This window comes from Bos taurus, chromosome 8 (assembly GCF_002263795.3).
Source record: "Bos taurus isolate L1 Dominette 01449 registration number 42190680 breed Hereford chromosome 8, ARS-UCD2.0, whole genome shotgun sequence".
Taxonomy (NCBI): domain Eukaryota; kingdom Metazoa; phylum Chordata; class Mammalia; order Artiodactyla; family Bovidae; genus Bos; species Bos taurus.
The window spans coordinates 100,984,934-101,008,142 of NC_037335.1; the positions used below are offsets into that span (position 1 = coordinate 100,984,934).

The 23,209-nt window shown below is 44.1% G+C and overlaps 1 protein-coding gene and 1 pseudogene across 1 annotated transcript in view; both read right to left on the reverse strand.

Moving 5' to 3' along the window:
* PTGR1 (prostaglandin reductase 1) overlaps positions 1 to 9,178 on the reverse strand; it is a 30,444-nt gene extending 21,266 nt beyond the window's left edge. The window contains 2 exon segments of the mRNA NM_001035281.2: positions 7,874 to 7,989; positions 9,151 to 9,178. Of these exon segments, the coding sequence (NP_001030358.1) occupies positions 7,874 to 7,979 (106 nt within the window). The 5' untranslated portion in view covers positions 7,980 to 7,989; positions 9,151 to 9,178.
* On the reverse strand, positions 4,130 to 5,606 carry LOC112447863 (pleckstrin homology domain-containing family A member 1-like; annotated as a pseudogene).
* Positions 9,179 to 23,209: the final 14,031 nt, after the last annotated feature.

The following is a 23,209-nucleotide window of genomic DNA, read 5'->3' on the forward strand; positions in this document are numbered from 1 at the left end:
AGAAGTCATGTTATAGTTACAGAAAAAAATGCAGCAAATATTAAGGTATTCAAAGTAATTTTTTAACAATTCAGATGTGGCATACTTACAACAAAAGTATAAGTTTTAAAATAAATAATTTTCATAGAATCATAAAAGTACTGAGATAAAGAGACCCTGAAACTCACAAGAACATTTTCCTGTGCTATTGAATACAAGGGTAGTTCTATAAAAAGTCCCAAAATAAAGCTAATATTTTTCCACTCTGAAGTATATTAAATTACCATACCAAAATATTAAAATGAACACATAATATGGAAGCTGTACCAAAGAAAACAGTATTAAAGTCCTGAATATTACCAACTGTCTGCCCAATATGTCTTAGGTGTGTTCATGAAAAATGAGCTTTCTAAAAGAGCCGATGTAATGGATATATCTGCAGAGAAAGAGAATAAATAAAGCTTTTTCATTCTATCATTTTCAAATGTAACTGCAAAAAAGAAAATCTAATATAAGTTTTCAAAGTATTAGCTTATGAATAAAAATGTGGAGTGGTGCATTCTTTATGCATTTGGATTTTTAAACTGATGCTATGATCATTGTAGTAAAATAGATAGTAACATCTAGACCCCAAAACTGTAGTAAGAAATCCACTCCCTCTTTCTCTTTCTCAAACAAGAAGTCATCTTAGAAAATGGAAAGGAGAAACAGTGACATGTGTGAATTCAAAACAACACAGTACTATAATGTGGCAAAAAATCATAAAAACAGCAGCATGTGAAATTCAAGACTATTTTCTTAGAGCAAATGTTTAAGACTGAACCATAAAAACACTACTTGGTCATACTGGTCTATTATTCAACTCCTGAAATAATGACTTTTTAGAGAGGTACTTATATTTATGATATCCCCATGATTAAATGTATACTCAAATTTGTGTTTTAAAACATATATTGAGGGGCTTCCATGGCAGTCTAGTTAAGACTTAACCTTCCAATGCAGGGGGCTAAGATCCCATATGCTTTGGGGCCAAAAAACCAAAACATAAAACAGAGGCAATAATGTAACAAATTCAATAAAACACTTTAAAATTGGTCCACATTAAACAAATCTTTAAAAAAGACACATTTAAAATATAAATATTACACAGATAGTAGAATAACAGTATTCCAGTATCTCTAACACAAAATGGCATGTTATTTAGCACATTAACCTATGCTACTGAAAATTAATTTTATCCCAATTGTATAAAACCCATCATGTAGGACTTTTGAGTACATTAATCTCAAAACATTCCTAAACAAGATTAAAAAACACAGACACTTGAATATAGATTAATAGTGACAAAAAGCAGAGACTATGATCACATGACTAAGGGTCTTTACATAGAAACTTGAGGTCCTTAAATATAAATTTGAGGTCTTTCACTGATCCAAATATAGAAGAGCCGAAGAGCTGACACACTGGAAAAGACCCCGATGCTGGGGAAGATGGATGGCAAAAGAAGCGGGCGACAGAGGATGAGATGCTTGGATGGCATCACTGACTCAACGGACGTGAATTTAAACAAACTCCAGGAGTCTTTACATATAAACTTGAGGTCTTTCACTTACCCAAACATGGACGTAAGGACTATTTACAAAACTTTGACAAGAAAATCAAATCTCCAAGAAGTTGCATGGCAAAGAATTTTCACAAAATGCTGTACATCTTGACTAAAGTTTTACAAATGTCCGAGTTATAGCTTATTTGAATTCTAATTCTCCCCCCTTTCCCCACCCCAGTATAACCCACAACCCTTACTGCTAGTCCAATAATATCCTCTATGCAAAACTCACTGCTCACCTTGAGATTCAGAGCATCAAAAATGGTTATAATTTCAAAACTGTCCAATTTATAGTGTACATTTTACAGCGCCACAGATGATGTCAAGAGTTTGGATATCTTTGGCACTATTTCATTCAATAATATTAACCAATAAGAATGCGTAGAGTTTGAACATCTAATAGGAAGTCACAGTGGCATTTTAAAAATAACCAAAATACTTAAGAAGCATTTTCATGTTTTAAATTGTGAAACATTTAAACTGTCAAATTCACTAGGAAAAAAATGTAACACACACACTTTTATCACCGTGTGAAAACAAAGCATCAGACAGTTGCTACTGAGACACATTAGGGCTTTTTTATTTTCTTTTTAAAAGAAACTGTTACTGAGCCCAAGCTCGTTCTGCTCGCCAGAGTGTGGAGGGGCTCACTCTGGCACTGGCCGAGGGTGCAGCAAAGCCGCTACTGCACCCTGAGTAGAAAGATGCGACCCAAGAAAGCGGCCGGGTCTCAGGAAGTAACGGGCTGCTCTAGCAAGGTCATCCTCAAGCTCTCAAGGAGCAAGACATGTGGGCAGTGGAAACCGCGACGGCCGCGCAGGAGGAGTTGACATGCCTGTTACTGGGATCCTGTCTGACGTGGCAGGCACCCTGGACTCAGCCTGCCACTGGCTTCCCCGGTCAGTTTTGACCTATGAAGTGGCCGGGGAGCTGGCATCCCTGGAGCGGAGCTCCCACCTGGCCGCTTGCACAGTGGGTGGGCAGTGGGCACAGGCTGGTCTGGTGGGCTAGAGCTGTGGAGGAGTGGCCTCTGCCTTAGATGCCCATGCCAGCTGGCTCCAGGGAGAGAACAAGAAAGGGCCCATCACACTTTGGGTAGGCCACTATTACAAAACTACATTTAGTTAGGTTACTCCCTAGCTTCTTGGCTTGCTGTTGTCTGACTCTTTGTGACCCCATGAACTGCAGCACACCAGGCTTCCCTGTCCTTCACTATCTCCCTGAGTTTGTTCAAATTCATGTCCATAGAGTCGGTGATGCCATCCGGCCATCTCACCCTCTGCCAACCCCTTTTGCCCTCAATCTTCCTTAGCATCAGGGTCTTTTCCAATGAGTCAGTTCTTTGCATCAGGTGGCCAAAGTATTGGAGCTTCAGCTTCAGCCCTCAGTCCTTCCAATGAATACTCAGATCGATTTCCTTTAGGATTGACTGCTTTGATCTCCTTGCAGTTCAAGGGATTCTCAAGAGACTTCTCTAGCACCACAGTTCAAAAGCATCAATTCTTCGGTGCTCAGCCTTCTTTATGGTCCAACTCTCACATCCATATGTGACTACTGGAAAACCATAGCTTTGACTAGATGGACATTTGTCAGCAAAGTAATGTCTTTGCTTTTTAATATGCTGCCTAGGTTTGTCATAACTTTCCTTCCAAGGAGCAAGCATCTTTTAATTGCATGGCTGCAATCACTGTCTCCAGTGATTTTGGAGCCCAAGAAAATAAAATCTGTCACTGCTTCTACTTTTTCCCCTTCTATTTGCCTTCTATTTGAAGTGATGGGAACAGATGCCATGATCTTAGTTCTTTGAAAGTTGAGTTTCAAGCCAACTTTTTCCCTCATCAAGAGGCTCTTTAGTTTCTCTTTGTTTTCTGCCATTAAAGTGGTATCATCTGTGTATCTGAGGTTGTTGATATTTCCCCCCGGGCAATCTTTATTCCAGCTTGTAACTCATCCAGCCTGGCATTTCACATGATGTACTCATGATGTTAAATAAACAGGCTGACAATACAGCCTTGTCATACTCCTTTCTCAATTTTGAACCAGTCAGTTGTTCCATGTAAAGTTCTAACTGTTACTTCTTGACCCGCATACAGGTTTCTCAGGAGACAGGTAAGGTGGTCCTGGTATTCCCATCTCTTTAAGAATTTTCCACAGATTGTTGTGATCCACACAGTTAAAGACTTTAGTGTAGTCAATGAAGTTGACTGGAATTCCCTTGCTTTCTCTATGATTCAACAAATGTGGGCAATTTGATCTCTGGTTCATCTGCCTTTTCTAAACCCATTTTGTTCTTGGCTTACCAGCTTATAAGAGAGGATGGCAATGATGCAGGATACTATATGCATTAAAACCCATTTCCCCTTTATGACTGAGGAGAAGCCTTGTGAAAGAACACTGAGGGCGGATGAGGCAGGTCAGGCTCCACGTGTTTCCGCCTGACATACACATCACTGGCTGGAAGGCCCATGTCCTCCAAGTCCACAGGATCACAAACTTGTTCCTGAGGACCATTTTTACTTTGAAGTTTTAGCAGAGCGTGTTCAGTCACCGTGGAAGCTGGTTCTCTTGGAAAAGACAGTCAAGCTTTTGAAGTTCCCTGGCTTGACCTTGGCAAGAGATTCATAAAATCCTCCCTCCAAAGGGTTGCTGCGAGAGGCTGTGGAATGTGGGGTGGCTGCTGCAGCACTGGCAGAGCAGAGTGCATGTTCGGATTCGGAAGGACTGTTGGAATGCTCTTCTGTATACACAGATTTCACAGCCTTCTTCCTGCAGCATAGAAGATGCAGATCTGCAGGTCCTGCAGCACTACAATGGCACCCAAAACGGCTTGCATCCAACTGTGCCATCAGCCTGCACATAGAAAGTTCAGGATGATGTTACAGTGTCAAAGAGGGTGTCCCTGATCATCATGTCACTTTGCTGACGTTCCTGGACTTGATGAAGCTCTTTAAGTGGTTGTACGCGGAGAGGTTCCTTTTTCAGTTCAGATCTGAGTAGGCTATTGTGTTTCCATCCAGCTGAAAACATCTTCTCTTTCAGTTTTTCATCACTGCTCCTTGTTCGACACAATAACCAGCTTTGATCACTGCACTGTCTGAAGGCAGTTTGGGAGTAAAGTAAGGAAGATGGCTTTATGACCGCTTCACCTTATTTCTGTCAATAGTTTCACCACATTCGTTTACTTCTCTTTGCTGAGTTGGGGTAACAATGGGCACACCTCAACAGTGTCAGTTCTGTAAGACGTTTGCTTCTTTCACATTCACCTTGGCGACTTGGGTTATCAGAATGAGGCTGTGGTGGGCAGCTGGATGGGAGAGAGGCTCAAGAAGGAGGGGATATATTATACTTGGTGGCTCAGTGGTAAAGAATCCGTTTGCCAGTGCAGGAGATCTGCTGTCCAATCCCTGGGTTGGAAAGACTCCCTGGAGAAGAAAACAGCAACCCACTCCAGTATTCCTGCCCAGGAAATCCCATGGACAGAGGAGCCTGTTGGGCTATAGTCCGTGGGGTCGAAAACAGTCAGACAGGACTTAGCAACTAAACAACAAATAGCTGATTCACATTATTGTACAGCAGAAACCAACACAACATTGTAAAGAACTTACCCTCCAATTAAAAATAAATTAAAAAAAAGAAAAAGATTAATACCTCATTTTGGTACTGTAATTTTTATAGCTTTGTTTACCACATTTACTCATTCTACTAGATCCTGCTGATCACTGACTTGTAGGAAATATTTTCTCCTCCCTGCATTCACAGCAAAACAGAACTCAGCCTTTGGCCTTTGCTTAGTTGCATTCTTGACCTTTGAAATGTGGGTAAGTTTAATGACTCCAACAGTGATGATGGATCCAGAAAGCAGGTTCTGTGGATGATCCCCGTACCAAACAAAACTCTCTTCTCTGGGATCCAGTGTGAAGTACCTTGGGAAAAAATGTCCACTGTTTGCACCTTCTTCACTGTCTAAGAAACCACAAATGCGGTTCTGACAAGCCACGTAAAGCCTTTCCCAGCTTGAACATTACACAGCGCCCCGCCTATCCCTGAGCCGCCCAGCGGGCTTCAGCGAGCTCTGAGCTCTACGGCCTCTCCCTGACCCGGCGCCGCCACGATTATCGATTATTGCACCAGTCTTCATGTCTGTCCTTGGCCTGGAACACCCGGGTAGGCCTGCCCCGCGTCCCACAGGTACCGAGCTTCGGGTTGGGGAGCAGGGGAAAGAGATGGCCCCCACAAAGGCTCACCCGCACACTGCGCACTGGTGACCACGCAGCCTCAGCCCCACCAGATGGCAGCCAAGATTCCGGAGCGAGCACTTCCTGTGCTTTCTCTTATGTCTATTTACTCAGCATTCACTTCATGCTTTACATAGATTATTTCCTATGATGTTCTGAACAATTATTGTTTCCATTTTATTAAAGCTTAGGTTGAAACTCCAGTACTTTGGCCATCTCATGCGAAGAATTGACTCATTGGAAAAGACTCTGATGCTGGGAGGGATTGGGGGCAAGAGGAGAAGGGGAGGACAGAGGATGAGATGGCTGGATGGCATCACTGACTCGATGGACGTGAGTCTGAGTGAACTCGGGGAGTTGGTGATGGACAGGGAGGCCTGGCGTGCTGCGATTCATGGGGTTGCAAAGAGTCGGACATGACTGAGAGACTGATCTGATCTGATAAGTATCTTGCCCAGGGCCACATTTGTAACTGCTAGGCCACGGGGGTCACATAGGGTTTTATTATCAGCCCATTAGTATTTTACAATGCATGCATTTTCCTGGAGTGACTCTCATGCACCCATCCTCTGGAATTTTGATTCTGGGTTTTGGCTATGGCAACCTAGATGGATGGATAACAGTAACCCTGTTAGTTAATTGCATGCCTGTTACCCAAAGCTTACCTGCCTGAAAACAGCCCTTAGCAGATGTTCTGCAAAGCTCATCTCCAAACACGTGATGGGGTGCCTTGCCATTTCTCTCCCTCCAACTTCCTCAGGCTTGCCTCATCCTTCCAGTTCCCCCAAGGGGATGGGAGGCCCCTCAGTGAAGAAGCTTTCCCCTCCTTGTTTGCTCCAGGGATAAGTCTGAGCTCTGCACACAGCTGCTAGCAGTGCAGCCCCACTGTTATCATGGGACAGAGAGGAAATCCTCCCCCATGGCTGGCCAAAGTCAGGAAGAACCATGCCCCCAGGCGTGTGTTGCAATTACCAAGGAAAGAAGAAGAATCCTCCAACATGACATCGAAGCTTCACAGAGACAACCTTGGAAAGGTCTCAGCCGTAGATGTGAAAGGGCCACAGATACTACCCATCGCTGTGTGGGAGCGTCTTTGCCATCTTCCCACCAAAAAGTCTACGGTGGGACCTCCCTGGTGGCCCAGAGGTTTAGACTTCAGTTCCAGTGCAGGGGGTGCAGGTTCGGTCCCTGGTCAGGTAGCTAGGATCCCACATGCCTCTTGGCCAAAAAAACCAAAGCATAAAACAGAAGCAATATTGTAACAAATTCAATAAAGGCTGAAAAAAATAGCCCACATTAAAGAAAAAATCTTAAAAAGGAAAAAGAATTCTGCTACTGCTGCTGCTAAGTCGCTTCAGACGAGTCCAACTCTGTGCGACCCCATAGACGGCCTCCTACCAGGCTGCTCTGTCCCTGGGATTCTCCAGGCAAAACATTGGAGTGGGTTGCCATTTCCTTCTCCAATACATGAAAGTGAAAAGTGAAAGTGAAGTCGCACAGTTGTGTCTGACTCTTAACGACCTCATGGACTGCAGCCTACCAGGCTCCTCCGTCCATGGGATTTTCCAGGCAAGAGTACTGGAGTGGGGTGCCATTGCCTTCTCCAAAAGGAAGTCTGTGGCCATACTTTGAATTTGGGCTTAGCTATGTGACTTGCTTTGATGAACAGCATATTAGCAAACAGTCCTTGCACATTGGAGCTTGCCAGTTCTAGGCAGCAGCTTGCCTGCTGCTCTAGATTTATGAAATCACAGAAAATAACAAAGAGCTCAAACCAGCATGTTAGAAAGGCCACAGAGAGGAGAACTCAGGAGTGCACCCTCAGAAGGACAGTTAACATGACATATGAGTAATGTCCATCCTGAAGGAACCATTTAGCCCATATAAGATGTACAGAATGCTTGCCGACTTAATCCTGCCTAAACTGCCAACCCACAGAATCGTGATCTAGTAAATGATTGTTTTAAGTCTCTAAATGTTGGGGTGGTTTGTTGTTCAGCAAAAGTGAACTGACACAGTCTCTTCCAACTTAAATCTCATGAGTATGACTTACCTCCATCTTTTAAGGGTGGAAGTTCAACTGTCTTCAGTTCAAAGTCACTGTTAGTAGGGTAACCTACAAAATGTTTCTTCAGGGTCCAGCTCTTTGCATGAACCATCCTGAAGCTCCTAGAATCAGTAAACATGCAGTCAGTGTCATGATGTGACTGATTTCTTATGGCTTCTGAGTGTTGCCCGAAGGCAAACAGAGGGTTTACCCATCATCAACTTTATCATTTAACCTCAATCATGTTTATTTAGTATTCACTGTTCCTGCTGCTGTTCTAAGCACGGCATACTTATCTCATTTTACCCTCATAACTTCCCTGTAAGAGGGGTATTAATATCATTGCCAGGACACAGTGTACAGATGAGGAAATGAGTCTACCTTAGAAATTTCCAAGGCAAGTAACAATATTAACCCACACAGACTTTTCCTAGCCACTGCTAAGGCTAGGAAGTGAACAGATACCTGGAGTGCAGATATTCCATTTCTCTCCTCATATGAAGTGAATTCTAAGAAAAAGCATCAAACACAAAGAACCTACTAGAAGTCCATGCACGTCTTTCAGACAGAGCGCTGCCTTCTAAGACAAGCAGTCTCCAAAACTGACAGCCACTGGGTGGCGATGCTGCTCAGCCTCATTTTCAAACGCGCGTTTTCTTTGGCAGCAAAGAAGAAATCAAGAGTACATTTGCCAGCACCCAAGGCCAAGAGAAGAGAATTCAAGTGACCCCGAGCTCTTGGGTCAGAATATTTTGCTTGGAGCGATGTAGGTGGTTCGAGCCGCAACCTTACTGTGCCTAACTGTCTTCCCCCTTCAAAAAGGCAGCCGCTGAGAATTTTGGATTCGCCGTTAAGTCCGGAAGCACCCCTGCAAGGCGGACGACCACAGACGCAGGCGAGGATCAAGAGAAGTCCCACCCGCCAGAGAATGGGGTCCAGGATCACTCACCCCCGGATCCCACCCCCTCGCCTTGCCCATACGCGGGCGTTAAACTCCCGCCTTTCTTCTTCCACGCTTGTGCCACTTTTGCTGTCCCACAAGTTCCTTGCTAGCCCCCTGCCCCCCCAAATGCTGCCAGGCCATGCCCTTCTCTTAGGCAGCCATCTGCGATCTCTAAGAACCTGCAGGGAGCAGGAACATGGCCGGGACATCCTGCTTTCAAGTTTCCTCTGAGTGCAAGACGCAGAGGTTACCCAGCATTAGGAGAGGGCGAGCACCGGGCAAACGCTGTGCCATGGCGGGTCCAGGTACCCTAGAGGTGCGGGAGCAGACGTTTACTTACGAGTCTGCAGGATCCACTTCCTGAAGCCGGAGGTTGGGACTGCGGAGCAGAGTTGGGGGAGCAGGAATTTAGGGCTGGTCTCAACAGAGGGAGGGGCTTCTTCCAGGGCAGGACTGTTGGGAGAGTTTACAGGAGGGAAAACCAGGATTCCAGGAGAGAGAGCGATAGCGAGTGAGCGAGCAAGCGAGAGAGATTGTGTGTGTGTGTGTGTGTCTGTGTGTGTGTGCGCGCGCGCATGCGCGTGGGCGTGTCTGTGTGTGTGTAGGGGGTTCTTGCAACATTAAAAGCCTCCACTGGAGCCCTGCCCGGGTAGTACTGTGTCTGCTTCAGTGTCTTAACTGGAAACCCACTGCAAGAGGCTGCCTGGGAACCAGCTGCTCCCCAGCCTCCCAGGCAGGGAGGAGGGGCACAAAGCCGGGTCCCCCAGAGGCCTGAGCCAGAGAGCTCCTCCTCAGCCTTGCCGCTTTCAGTTCAGTTCAGTTCAGTCGTTCAGTTGCTCAGTCGTGTCCTACCCTTTGCGACCCCATGGACTGCAGCACGCCAGGCCTTCCTGTCCATTACCAACTCCCGGAATTGACTCAAACTCATGTCCATTGAGTCGGTGATGCCATCCAACCACCTCATCCTCGGTCTTCCCATTCTCCTCTTGGCTTCTATCTTTCCCAGCATCAGGGTCTTTTCAAGTGAGTCAGTTCTTCGCATCAAGTGGCCAAAATATTGAAATTTCAGCTTCAACACCAGTCCTTCCAATGAATATTCAGGACTGATTTCCTTTAGGATGGACTGGTTGGATCCCTGTGCAGTCCAAGGGACTCTCAAGAGCCTTCTCACACACCACAGTTTAAAAGCATCAGTTCTTCGGGGCTCGGCTTTCTTTACAGTCTAACTCTCACATCCATACATGACTATTGGAAAAATCATAGCCTTAACTAGACGGACCTTTGTTGGCAAAGTAGTGTCTCTGCTTTTTAATATGCTGTTTAGGTTGGTCATAACTTTGCTTCCAAGAGGTAAGCATCTTTTAATTTCATGGCTGCAGTCACCATCTGCAGTGATTTTGGAGCCCAAAAAAGAAAGTCCGCCACTGTTTCCACTGTTTCCCAATCTATTTGACATGAAGTGATGGGACCAGATGCCATGATATTAGTTTTCTGAATGTTAAGTTTTAAGCCAACTTTTTCACTCTCCTCTTTCACTTTCATCAAGAGGCTCTTCAGTTCTTGTTCGATTTCTGCCATAAGGGTGGTGTCATCTGCATATCTGAGGTTATTGATATTTTCCCCAACAGTCAGAGAAGGCAATGGCACCGCACTCCAGTACTCTTGCCTGGAAAATCCCATGGATGGAGGAGCCTGGAAGGCTGTAGTCCATGGGGTCGCTGAGGGTCGGACATGACTGAGCGACTTCACTTTCACTTTTCACTTTCATGCATTGGAGAAGGAAATGGCAACCCACTCTAGTGTTCTTGCTTGGAGAGTCCCAGGGACGGGGGAGCCTGGTGGGCTGCTGTCTATGGGGTCGCACAGAGTTGGACTCGACTGAAGTGACTTAGCAGCAGCAGCAGCTTGATTCCAGCTTGTGCTTCATCCAACCCAGCATTTCTCATGATGTACTCTGCATAGAAGTTAAATAAGCACGATGACAATATACAGCCTTGACATACTCCTTTCCCATTTGGAACGGGTCTATTTCTCCATGTCCAGTTCTAACTGTTGCTTCCTGACCTGAATACAGATTTCTCAAGAGGCAGGTAAGGTGGTCTGATATTCCCATATCTTTCAGAATTTTTAAAAATTTTCTTGTGATCCACACAATCAAAGGCTTTGGCATAGTCAATAAAGCAAAATAGATGATTTTCTGGAACTCTCTTGCTTTTTCGATGATCCAACAAATGTTTGCAATTTGATCTCTGGTTCATCTGCCTTTTCTAAAACCAGCTTGAACATCTGGAAGTTCATGATTCACATACTGTTGAAGCCTGGATTGGAGAATTTTGAGCTTTACTTTGCTAGTGTGTGAGATGAGTGCAATTGTGCGGTAGTTTGAGTATTCTTTGGCATTGCCTTTCTTTGGGATTGGAATGAAAACTGACCTTTCCCAGTCCTGTGGCCACTGCTGAGTTTTCCAAATTTGCTGGCATATTGAGTGTGTCACTTTCACAGCATCATCTTTTAGGATTTAAAATAGCTCAACTGGAATTCCATCACCTCCACTAGCTTTGTTTGTAGTAATGCTTCCTAAGGCCCACTTGACTTCACATTCCAGGATGTCTGGCTCTAGGTGAGTGATCACACCATCATGATTATCCGCGTCATGAAGATCTTTTTGGTATAGTTCTTCTGTGTATTCTTGCCACCACTTCTTAATATATTCTGCTTCTGTTAGGTCCATACCATTTCTGTCTTTATTGAGCCCATCTTTGCATGAAATGTTCCCTTGGTGTCTCTAATTTTCTTGAACAGATCTCTATCTTTCCCATTTTATTGTTTTCCTCTATTGCTTTGCACTGATCATTGAGGAAGGCTTTCTTATCTCTCCTTGCTACTCTTTGGAACTCTACATTCAAATGGGTATATCTTTCCTTTTCTCCTTTGCCTTTAGCTTCTCTCTTTTCTAGGCTATTTGTAAGGCCTCCCCAGACAGCCATTTTGCTTTTTTGCATCTCTTTTTTCTTGGGGATAAAATGGATCCCTGCCTCCTATACAATGTCATGAACCTCCATCTATAGTTCTTCAGGCAGTCTATCAGATATAATCCCTTAAATCTATTTTTCACTTCTACTGTATAATCATAAAGGATTTTATCTAGGTCATACCTGAATGGTGTAGTGGTTTTCCCTACTTTCTTCAATGTAAGCCTGAATTTGGCAATAAGCAGTTCATGATCTGAGCCACAGTCAGCTCCTGGTCTTGTTTTTGCTGACTGTATAGAGCTTCTCCATCTTTGGCTGCAAAGAATATAATCAATCTGATTTTGCTTTTGACCATCTGGTGATGTCCATGTGTAGAGTCTTCTCTTGTGTTCTTGGAGGAGGGTGTTTGCTATGAACAGTGCATTCTCTTGGCAAAACTCTGTTAGCCTTTGCCCTGCTTCATTCTGTATTCCAAGACCAAATTATCCTGTTACTAAAGGTATTTCTTGACTTCCTACTTCTGCATTCCAGTCTCCTATAAAGAAAAGAACATCTTTTTTGGGTGTTAGTTCTAAAAGGTCTTGTAGGTCTTCATAGGACCATTAAAATTCAGCTTCTTCAACGTTACTGGCCAGGGCATAGACTTGGCTGATGGTTACACAAGGAGAAATAACCATTGCTGATGAACAAAGACCTTAAGGAAGTCCCCACTGGTCCTCTGCCGATGGGTCTAACATGACAAACCAAGGAAGAAATCTATCATTCACAAGAGTCATAAAAATGATAACACATGGGAATATTTATAAACCCAACAAAAATGTGATAGATTATTATGAAGAAAGCTTTAAAACATCACTGAAGAATATAAAAGAAGACTGAACACTTGGAAAGGTTACCATGCTGGAAGATTCACTATCAGTAAAACGTTATTTCTGTATATCAATTTCTACCACCCCATAGAGGAGGGATTAATTTGCAGTACAATGGAAAAGATAGAGGAAAAAGTGTGTGATTGTGTGTGTCTGTGTGCATATAAAACCTCTGGAAAGATGAAATAAACTACTGATAATATGGTTTATTCCCAGAGAAGAGCAATAGTGGAAGAATTTAGAAAGCCACTCAGGGAAAGACAGGCTGAGAAAAGACCTGAGAAAAGCTTAGGGTTTCATCACGGGCTGATCCCTGGCATGGAGATGCCCTAAACCATTTTACACATTCTGAGAAGAGGGAGGACCTGATGTCTAGAGCTGCCACACTACACTAGTCCCCCATTTATCCATGGTTTTGCTTTGTGCAGTTTGTTAATAGCTCTCAACTGCAGCCCAAAGATATTAAATGGAAAATTTCAGAAATAAGTACTTCATAATCTGAATAGTGTGAAATTTCTGTTGTATCCTGCTGGGAATCCCCAACCATTAATTAACACCTTCTACTACCAACATTCACCCATCAGCATCATCATGATTCAATGATCCAGGATCACTGAAAGCAGATGATCCTTCCTCTGACACAGTATCCAAAGGTTAATAGTAGCCTAAATGCTTGGTCACATTGCCCACATCTTTCACCTCATTTCATTACATAGGTATTTATCACTTCACATCATCATCATGCTAAGAAGACTGAGCACATTATAAAAAGATATCTTGTGAGAAAAACCACATTCACAAGATTATTACAGTATATTATATACTACAGTATATTATAATCACTCTGTTTTATCATTTTACTGTGTCTAATCTATTTTTTTAAGATTTATTTACTAATGGTTGTGCTGGGTCTACCTTACTGCCCACAGGATTCGCCAGTTGCAGTGAGTAGGGGCTACCCTTCATCGTGGTACACTATAGTTGCCCCTTGGGGCAAAAACAAGGCCAAGCGTTAGTACCACCAGAGGACCCATTTCACTCGGTACCGTGCGTGGATCATAGCCCATTGGCAGGTCGGTGTGGGAGGGTTACATATACCGAGGCGGGCAGATGCGGCCAGCCCCAAGTGCACCGTCCATCCAGTATCCGGGCAGGTGTGGGCACCGTACAGCCCATATACCCACAGGGTGCTATGAGGGACAAGGAGGCCATATAGGCCTCTTGATAACCCTACTCAAGACTAACTTTAGCACAGAGGGACAGGGGGTTCCACACTGCTGGCTCAGTACCATCCCTCGTCTCTACACAAAAAAATGCAATTTCCCATAATTCAGCCCATGCAAGCAGGAAAGCCTTTCCACAGTCCATGCTCTCCCTGGGGGTGAGGCATGTGCTGCCGTTTCTTCCATCTTGTATAATCAAGCGCTTAGTCTCATTGCAGTCAGCCATCTTCTGATATAACTGGAAGGTGTTTTGTTTCTGGGTCCAGTTAGTCCCAGTCGGAGGCTGAATATGCCAGGGAAGCCCCAGTGCAGCCCCCACGGGGAGTTAGGTGCAGACCCAACATGCTAACGCATTCTCTACCATCGCATAGATGTGTGCTCAGTGTACAATCATATCGGTCACGACACACGTGGAACTCATGTTGCAGAACCCATGGGGCCAGAAGAGCCACCCACCGCATGTGGGGTGCCTTTATCTTTCATGGCCAAGTCCATTCCACCGTCTGTCCCTGTGATATCCTGGTCAGAGCCGGCAGCAAGATATTGCCTCAGTTTCGGTATCCAGTCCTTAACAGAATGTCTGTTTTTACTTGCAATTGTATAGGTGTGGCATTGAGAAGGTAACAGGCAGGAAGGCCAGGGGTCTCCAAATAGAGGAAATAGCCTGCAAGTGTCAGACATTTTTATCTCTCTTAAGAGGCAGGAGGAAACAAACTAGCAATATTTTTTCCTTCTCTATACAAATTTAAAGGGAGGTTTCTCTTAAAATACTGTGTAGCCATAATGACACCCGGTTTCGCCTGAAGTTAGCTATTCTCGAGTCTAGAGATAACCAATGCCTTTTTCTTATGGAAATGTTTGTCTTAAGCTATGCTAATGTACTATGCCTTTACCCCAAACTCTGTCTCCAAGTCGGTTCCGCCTCTTGGCCCAGAACCTACTTGACAAACCAGTATGGATATTGTTCCCCTAATCTATGTAAATGAAACTATTTGTATGGTGGTCTGCCCTTCTTCAAGATTCAAGTTAATCATTTTATGGCCCAGGATAAACCATTTATCCCAAAATGCATCTTATGGGTGAGGGGCCTGGTGCCATTCTGAATTTTAAGACATTCCTTTCTTTCATTAACAGACTGCTAGTGACTATATAACATCCAGCTAAAGACTAGCAGGGGGGTACTCTTTCTGCCCCCTTCTGATGCCTATGTCAGAAGCTTTATCTCCTTTATACTTTAATAAAACTTTACTACACAAAAGCTCTGAGCGATCAAGCCTCGTCTCTGGCCCCGGATTGAATTCTTCTCCTCCGGGGGCCAAGAATCCCGGTGTATTCACGTGATTCAACAACAACCTTTCATCTTGGGGGCTCGTCCGGGATCCTTCAGGACAAGGTAAGGATGCTTGGAGCTTTAGTTCTTTGTTCTCTTAGCGAACACGTTTTCTGCTGTGCTTTACTAACTCTACCGTGTGCTTGTGTGAATGAATGGCATGCCTTGCGTGAAACAAGTAAGGAGCCCTGCTCTGCGGTTCCACGGTGATCTCATATGGCTTATGACAGAAACCTGTCGGGGCGTTATACCGACCTGCCAATGCCAAGAGGCACCCAATGTCTCCTTCGGGAACCGACCAGAAATGGGCAAAGCGTGTGAACTGAACTCTCCTTTCTCGGTCAAACTTTTCGGGCTCTTTGACCATTTCATAACTCCTTGGGAATTAGAAGTACTAACCTAATCTATCGGATCATAGACTTTCAAGGGACTTGTGATCTATACTGTTACTGTGTACTGTGGCTTAGGTCCCAAACTTGGATTGGTAGTCAAGAAAGTGTCTAGCCTCGCTAGGAATCGAAAGTTCGGAAGCTAGATGGAGCTCTAGCTCCCAGAACATCTCTGAGGTTAAAGGTTACTCAGATTGGGACTGCGATGGGTTTTTTTTTTCTTTGGTAACGCCGGCTCTTAGTGGATCAGAAGAGGCTGTTATACTGGTGTGGTGATGCTTGGAAAGAACATCTCAGTTTTATGTTCGCGTCGGCCTTATTGTGGTCAGGAAATACTCAGGGTCGTGCACAGGCACTCAGGTGACGAATGTTTCCCACAATGGTCTTAGCTTGGGAGGCATTCCGGAAGGTTACTCTGATTCACCCCGGGTGACATCAGAGGCAAGCAAGGTTAAGGGTGAAGAGCTGGACGTCAAGTAGGGATGCTATCAAGTCTACCCCTGGTACATCCCCACCCCATCTCGGTGGTAGAACCGGGAGGGACGAGTACGGCGCCTGCGTCGGTAAGGGACAGACTAAGTCCGACCAGGAAGGAAAAGCTTTTGGTGTAACGTCTGTCTACACCCCCATCTAGAGCAGGGAGGGACGCCTCCGGTAGAAAAAATGGCGCTGGTCTCTTTTTTTCTCTCTTACAGATGGGAGCTAACAATTCCAGCCTCACTCCTTTGAACTGTATCCTGAAAAACTGGGATAGATTTGATCCCCAGGGCTCAAAGAAGACACACCTGGTCTTCCAATGTGATACTGCATGGCCACAGTATCCATTGGAGGACGGCGAACGGTGGCCAGTTGGAGGGTCTCTTAAGTATAATACTGTTCTACAATTAGACCGGTTCTGTAAGGAACAAGGGAAATGGGTAGAAGTAGCATATGTGTTGCCCTTTTTCTCTCTGTGAAATATGCCAGACTTATGTCCTAAGGGTATAGATTTGGGTGTGAAACCTTCAGCTCCTCCCTATCCTCTTCCTTTGCCCCCGTACCTGGGACTCCAAACTGGGATTCAAACTGCCCACATGGAGGTCCAAACAACTCCTGTCTCAGTACGACCTCAGACTACTCTGGTTTCAGTAGAAACTCAGACCATCGAAGTAAGCGATGAGATGGAGGACAGGAGACAAAGAGAAGAGGAAAACAGGTTTCTCCAATCTATCCCTGGGATCATATGCGCAGAGCAGCCAGAGAGACTGAGGAACAACCACACAAGCTGTTGCCTCTTTATGAAACACCCACTGGGAGAAATAATCAGTCCATGAGAGTTAATAAGCCTTTTTCTTATCAAAAAATACAAAGAATCAAGGAGGATCTGGGAGACTATTTAGAGGACCCAGAAAAATATATCAGAGCTTTTAAAGGTGTTACTTTGCTTTATGATCTCACTTGGAAGGATGTGATGTATATCTTGGGACAAACGCTGACTCCTGAGTCAAAGACTCGAGTTTTGGGAAAAGCGGTTGCTTATGGAGATGAGTGGCTTGGTAATGAATCAGTAGGGAAGAGGGAGAACGAGATAGCGGCCCTCCCCACTGGGAATCAGGCGGTCCCAACTATAGAACCAGACTGGGACTACAACACAGCTAAAGGAAGATGGGATCAGAGTCATTTTGTGAGATGTATTCTTGAAGGACTTAGGCAGGCGCGTTCTAAGCCTTTAAACTATGGCAAATTGGCAGATATAGAACAGGAAGAGAAAGAAGCTCCTGGTAAATTCCTAGATACACTGAGAGAAGGCCTTCGCAGATTCACTGAGATTGATCCCGAAAGTGAAGAGGGGAAAGTGATCTTAAAAGATAGATTTCTTAACTCAGTCGGCTCCAGATATCCGCCGTAAGCTATTAAAACAGGCGTATGGACCAAATCAGTCTTTAGATACTCTGTTACAACTGGCTCAGACAGTCTATTATGGTAGGGAATATGAGGAAAAGAAAGAAAGGCAAAAAAAGACAAAGGAAAAGGCGGAAGCCTTCGCCATGGCTATGAAAAACGTTCTTAAACAGCCTGAGAAAAATGCCCAGAGGGGCCCAGGTGAAAAGGCATGGGCTTGCTACTGTTGTGGAAAGGAGGGGCACCTCAAGCGGGATTGCCCTCAGGCATCTAAGCCGCCCCCGGCTCCATGTCCGGTCTGCAAAGGACCACACTGGAAGAGAGACTGCCCCCAGAGGCGTAGGTCTCCAGGGTCGGACTCTCAAGACAATCAGGACTGAAGGTGCCCGGGGGTCCCCACACAAGCTCCCGTCCTAATTACACCTGAGGAACCCCGGGTATTAATAGTTGTGGGGGGCCAATCCGTCGATTTCCTTTTAGATACTGGGGCAACTTATTCTGTGCTTACTGAAGCCCCTGGCCCACTTTCTTCCCGATCCACTTCCGTAATGAGACTGTCTGGATGAGCCAAAAGGTATTATTTCAGTTATTCTTTATCTTGCAACTGGGATTCTGTGCTGTTTTCTCACGAGTTTCTGATTGTGCCAGAATCTCCCTCACCCCTTTTGGGAAGGGATATACTGAGCAAGGTCCATGCCTCTGTTTTCATGAATATGGAGCCCTCCCTTTCTCTCCCTTTAGTTGAACAAAATGTAAATCCTAGAGTATGGGCTGATGGAAAATCTGTGGGTCGAGCACAAAATGCTATTCCTGTAGTTGTTAAGCTCAAAGACCCACACGTATTTCCACATAAGAAGCAGTATCCACTGAAACCTGAAGTTAAGGAAGGGTTAAAACCCATCATCGAAAATTTAAAGGAACAGGGACTATTAATTCCCTTGCAACACTCCTATTTTGGGTATAAAGAAATCAAATGGTAAATGGAGACTAGTTCAAGATTTACGAATAATAAATGAGGCTGTAGTTCCTTTACACCCCGTGGTGCCTAATCCTTATACTCTATTGTCTGAAATTCCTGAACGGGCCAAATATTTCTCAGTAATTGATTTAAAGGATGCCTTCTATTCAGTGCCTTTGGCGAAAGAAAGTCAATTCCTATTTGCAGTCCTTGCAACACTCCTATTTTGGGTATAAAGAAATCAAATGGTAAATGGAGACTAGTTCAAGATTTACGAATAATAAATGAGGCTGTAGTTCCTTTACACCCCGTGGTGCCTAATCCTTATACTCTATTGTCTGAAATTCCTGAACGGGCCAAATATTTCTCAGTAATTGATTTAAAGGATGCCTTCTATTCAGTGCCTTTGGCAAAAGAAAGTCAATTCCTATTTGCCTTTGAAGACCCTACGCAGCCAGCTTCTCAGTTAACCTGGACAGTTTTGCCCCAGAGATTTCGTGACAGTCCTCACTTATTCGGACAAAGTTTGTCACGGGATTTACAAAACTTTAACAGCTCTGAAGCAGTGGTGTTACAATATGTAGATGATATTTTGCTCTGTGCTGAGACAGAAGAAGCTTGTTCGCGAGCCTCAGAAGATTTCTTAAACTTTCTGGCAGGCTGTGGTTACAAGGCATCAAGAGAAAAGGCTCAGCTTTGTCAACAGTCGGTTAGATATCTGGGCCTAATCATATCAGAAGGGACTAGGGCCATAGGCCCTGAGAGAATTAAACCTATACTAAATCACCCCCTACCTTTAGACAATTTACTACTTTAAGACAATTGAGAGGATTTTTGGGAATCACAGGTTACTGTCGCATTTGGATTCCGGGTTATGGGGAACTTGCCCGGCCTTTATATAAACTTATAGCTGAAACTCAGCAGGCCCAAACTGACAAACTGGTTTGGTCTCCAGAAACTCAAAAGGCTTTTAAGGTTCTTCAGACTGCTCTCCTGCAAGCTCCAGCTCTGAGCTTGCCCACAGGGTCAGAATTTAATTTGTCACTGAAAAAAAAGGTGTGGCATTGGGAGTTTTGACACAACCCCGAGGGCCTCACCAACAACCTATTGCTTATCTAAGCAGAGAATTAGATGTAGTTTCACGTGGGTGGCCCCACTGCCTAAGAGTAATTGGGGCAGCGGCTTTATTAGCACCTGAAGCTTTAAAAATAATTAATGGACGAAACCTTACTGTACTGACTTCTCATGATGTGAGTGGAATCTTAAATTCTAAGGTTAATATTTGGATGACAGACAGTAGGCTTCTTAAGTATCAGTCATTGTTGTTAGAAGGACCAGTAACTAAGCTTAAAGTTTGTGGAAATTTAAATCCTGCCACTTTCCTGCCTGAGAAGGAAAATGAAACACCTGATCACGATTGTTCTCAATTCCTAACCTTAAACTATGCAGCTCGGGAGGATCTAAAGGATATCCCATTAGACAATCCTGACATGGAAATATTTACAGATGGCAGTTCTTTTGTTCAGGATGGAAAGCGTAAAGCAGGTTACGCCGTGGTGACTGCTGAACAGGTTCTAGAAGCAAAATCTCTCCCCCAGGAAACTAGTGCTCAGTTAGCGGAGCTTGTGGCCCTGGTCCGAGCTCTAGAGTTAAGCAAAGGGCAGCGGGTAAATATCTATACAGATTCTAAGTATGCTTATTTGACTTTACATGCTCATGCTGCAATATGGAAAGAGAGACACTTTAAAACAGCAACAGGAGAACCTATTAAACATTTCAGAGAGATCGAGAGACTTTTAACTGCTATATATTGTCCTAAAAAAGTAGCTGTTATGCACTGCAAAGGGCACAGCAGGGATGGGAGTAAAATAGCCGAAGGTAATCATCTGGCTGACTGTCAAGCCAGAAAAGCTGCACTTTACGAAACCGCTTCACTACAGACGCCTTTGATCTGGACAGGTCCTGTGGAACAGGAAAGACCACAATATACTGAAAAAGAATTAGAAAGATATGAGAAACGAGGAGCAAAGATTACTGATAAAGGATGGTTACAGTCCGAGGATGGACGATTAATAATTCCTGAAAATTCTCAGTGAAAAATTCTTAAGGGTTTACATCTACCAAATGGTTTCTCGTTTGTTTGAAGGTAAAAATGTAATGAAAACTTTAAAGAATATTATCAAAAGGTGTAAGATTTGTCAGAAAAATAACCCAAAGACTGAAAAGCTAGCAAAATCTGGATTACAACAAAGTGGGAAGTATCCTGGAGAGGACTGGGAAATTGATTTTACTCATATGCCAAAAGCTAATGGATATTCTTGCTTACAAGTTTGGGTAGATACCTTTACTGGATGGATTGAGGCTTTTCCCTGTCGTAGTGAACAGGCTAAGGAGGTTATAAAGATTTTAATTCATGAAATTATCCCCAGGTTTGGGCTGCCACGGAGCCTTCAGAGTGACAATGGCTCCGCCTTTAAAGCTGCTGTAACTCAGGGAGTATCTAAAGCTCTAGGAATAGAATATCACTTATACTGTTCCTGGAGACCCCAATCCTCCGGGAAAGTTGAAAAAGCTAATGACATTATCAAAAGGCATCTGCGCAAATTAACTCAAGAGACGCAGGACAAATGGATTAAAGTCCTACCCATAGCTTTAATGAGGGCTCGAACTACTCCCCAAAAAGAGGGACTGTCCCCCTTTGAATGTATTTATGGAAGGCCTTTCTTACGCACAGACATTGTTATAGACCCTAAAGCCTTGGAATTAACTAATTATGTAACTCAGCTCTCAGCTTTTCAACAGACATTAACAGAGCTCCGGGAGAAGACTCCTGACCCAGCCTCCGAGTCAAGCAGGCCTCTATTTGAGCCAGGAACCGAGGTCCTCATAAAAACAGTGGGATCTGGGGGGCCATCCCTCGAGCCTCTCTGGGAAGGTCCTTACCAGGTTATTCTTTCCTCTCCCACAGCTGTCAAAGTGCCAGGAATTGATTCGTGGGTACATCATACTCGAGTTAAGAGGTGGCACCCTGACCAAAATTAAGTGACTTCATTTTATGTCTTTACTTTCTATGCTCTGACTTTGTACCTTTTAGATGGGCCTGATAACCTATGTGAGCTTACTTCTGCTGACTCCAAATATCCTGAGTCTGCCGTTGGATCCTCAAGACAATGTCTTCCTGTCCTGGGCTCACTCCTATGCTGCATTCCACAATCGGTCTAACTGCTGGGTCTGCGGAGCGCTCCCCTCTTCATCAGTGGAAGGCTTCCCGTGGTGGACATCCCCACTTCAAGGAAAAGACTTTCTCCAAGTCTGTGAATACCTTCGACAACAATCACATGCGATGCCTCTTCGTCATCTGATGACATCTACCAACCCTAAAATGGACTGGTGCAACACTTTGTACTCTAACTATGGACATAATGTGACTTTTAATTTTGATTATACATTGTCTCGGTTCAATGACTATTTTGCTATATATAAGGTAAATAGGTCTAGATCTAATGGCTTTTTACCTGACGTTTATCAAATATGAGATGAGGTTACATGGCTAACTCCTGAAAAAGGACGTTTAATATCTACTGCCTCTATATGTTGGGAACAAACAGAGCCGTCCCCAAAAGTTAGCCAACAACTTAATTACAATGATTGGAAACAAATGGGATATTTGTCTCAGGAAACATGCAATGTAATCATTCCCATGTTTTCCAATCCCAGTTCAGGTTCTCCCTTTGTCTGGCCAGGCACGAATTGGGACTGGATATCTCAGTCGCGCTGGCTTGCTCCAAACGGGACTTATTGGACATGTGCTCTTACCTATGGGCATGGCTTCCCCCTGGTTGGATAGGGAGATGCACCCTGGGTCTAGCCTTTACTCATGGCTTTATATTTTCAGAGCTTCCAGAAAAGCCTGCTAATTTACCCCACCTTAGAACTCGGTGGGTAAGGTCTGTATTTTATTGGTATGATTATTTGGCTGCAGCGTTTGTTCCCTCTTTGGGAACTACAGATGTTATGTTACGAGTGGATGCTTTGACTAATTTTACTCAACAGGCATTACAAGATTCTCAAAAGGCTATTTCAGCTCTTAATGCTGAACAAGCACAAATTAGAAAGGTGGTTTTACAAAACAGATTGGCTCTAGATATTCTGACAGCTGCACAAGGAGGAACTTGTGCCATTATTCATACCCAATGCTGTACATATATACCTGATATGAGCACGAATGTTACTCATTTTACTAACCACATGAACAAGATGATTAGGGCCATGGACACTCCTGAAGCCTCAATTGCTTCACTTTGGAAAACGTTAACTAGTTCCCCATGGTGGACAACTATCTTAATTACAATAATTCTGGTTGTTTTGTTCTTGCTGTTTGCTCCCTGCATCTGTAATTGTATAACTGGATTTGTTTCTAGCCGCATGAAAGCTTTTAAGTTACAAATGGTTGCTCAAACTCCTGCTACTACTGTAGCTTCCTCCAGCTACTATTTGGGGCCCCTGGATCAGATATCCTCAATATGAAGATTAGGAGAATATGTTGCCTCACCAATTTAGGGACAACGCCCCTTGTCAGCTCGGAAGTAGTTATGGAATGAGAACGACGCCCCTTTTCCCTAGGCAACATAATTCTCCTAAAAGAAAAGGGGGGAATGAGAGGGTAACAGGCCGGAAGGCCAGGGGTCTCCAAATAGAGGAAATAGCCTGCAAGTGTCAGACATTTTTATCTCTCTTAAGCGGCAGGAGGAAACAAACTAGCAATATTTTTTCCTTC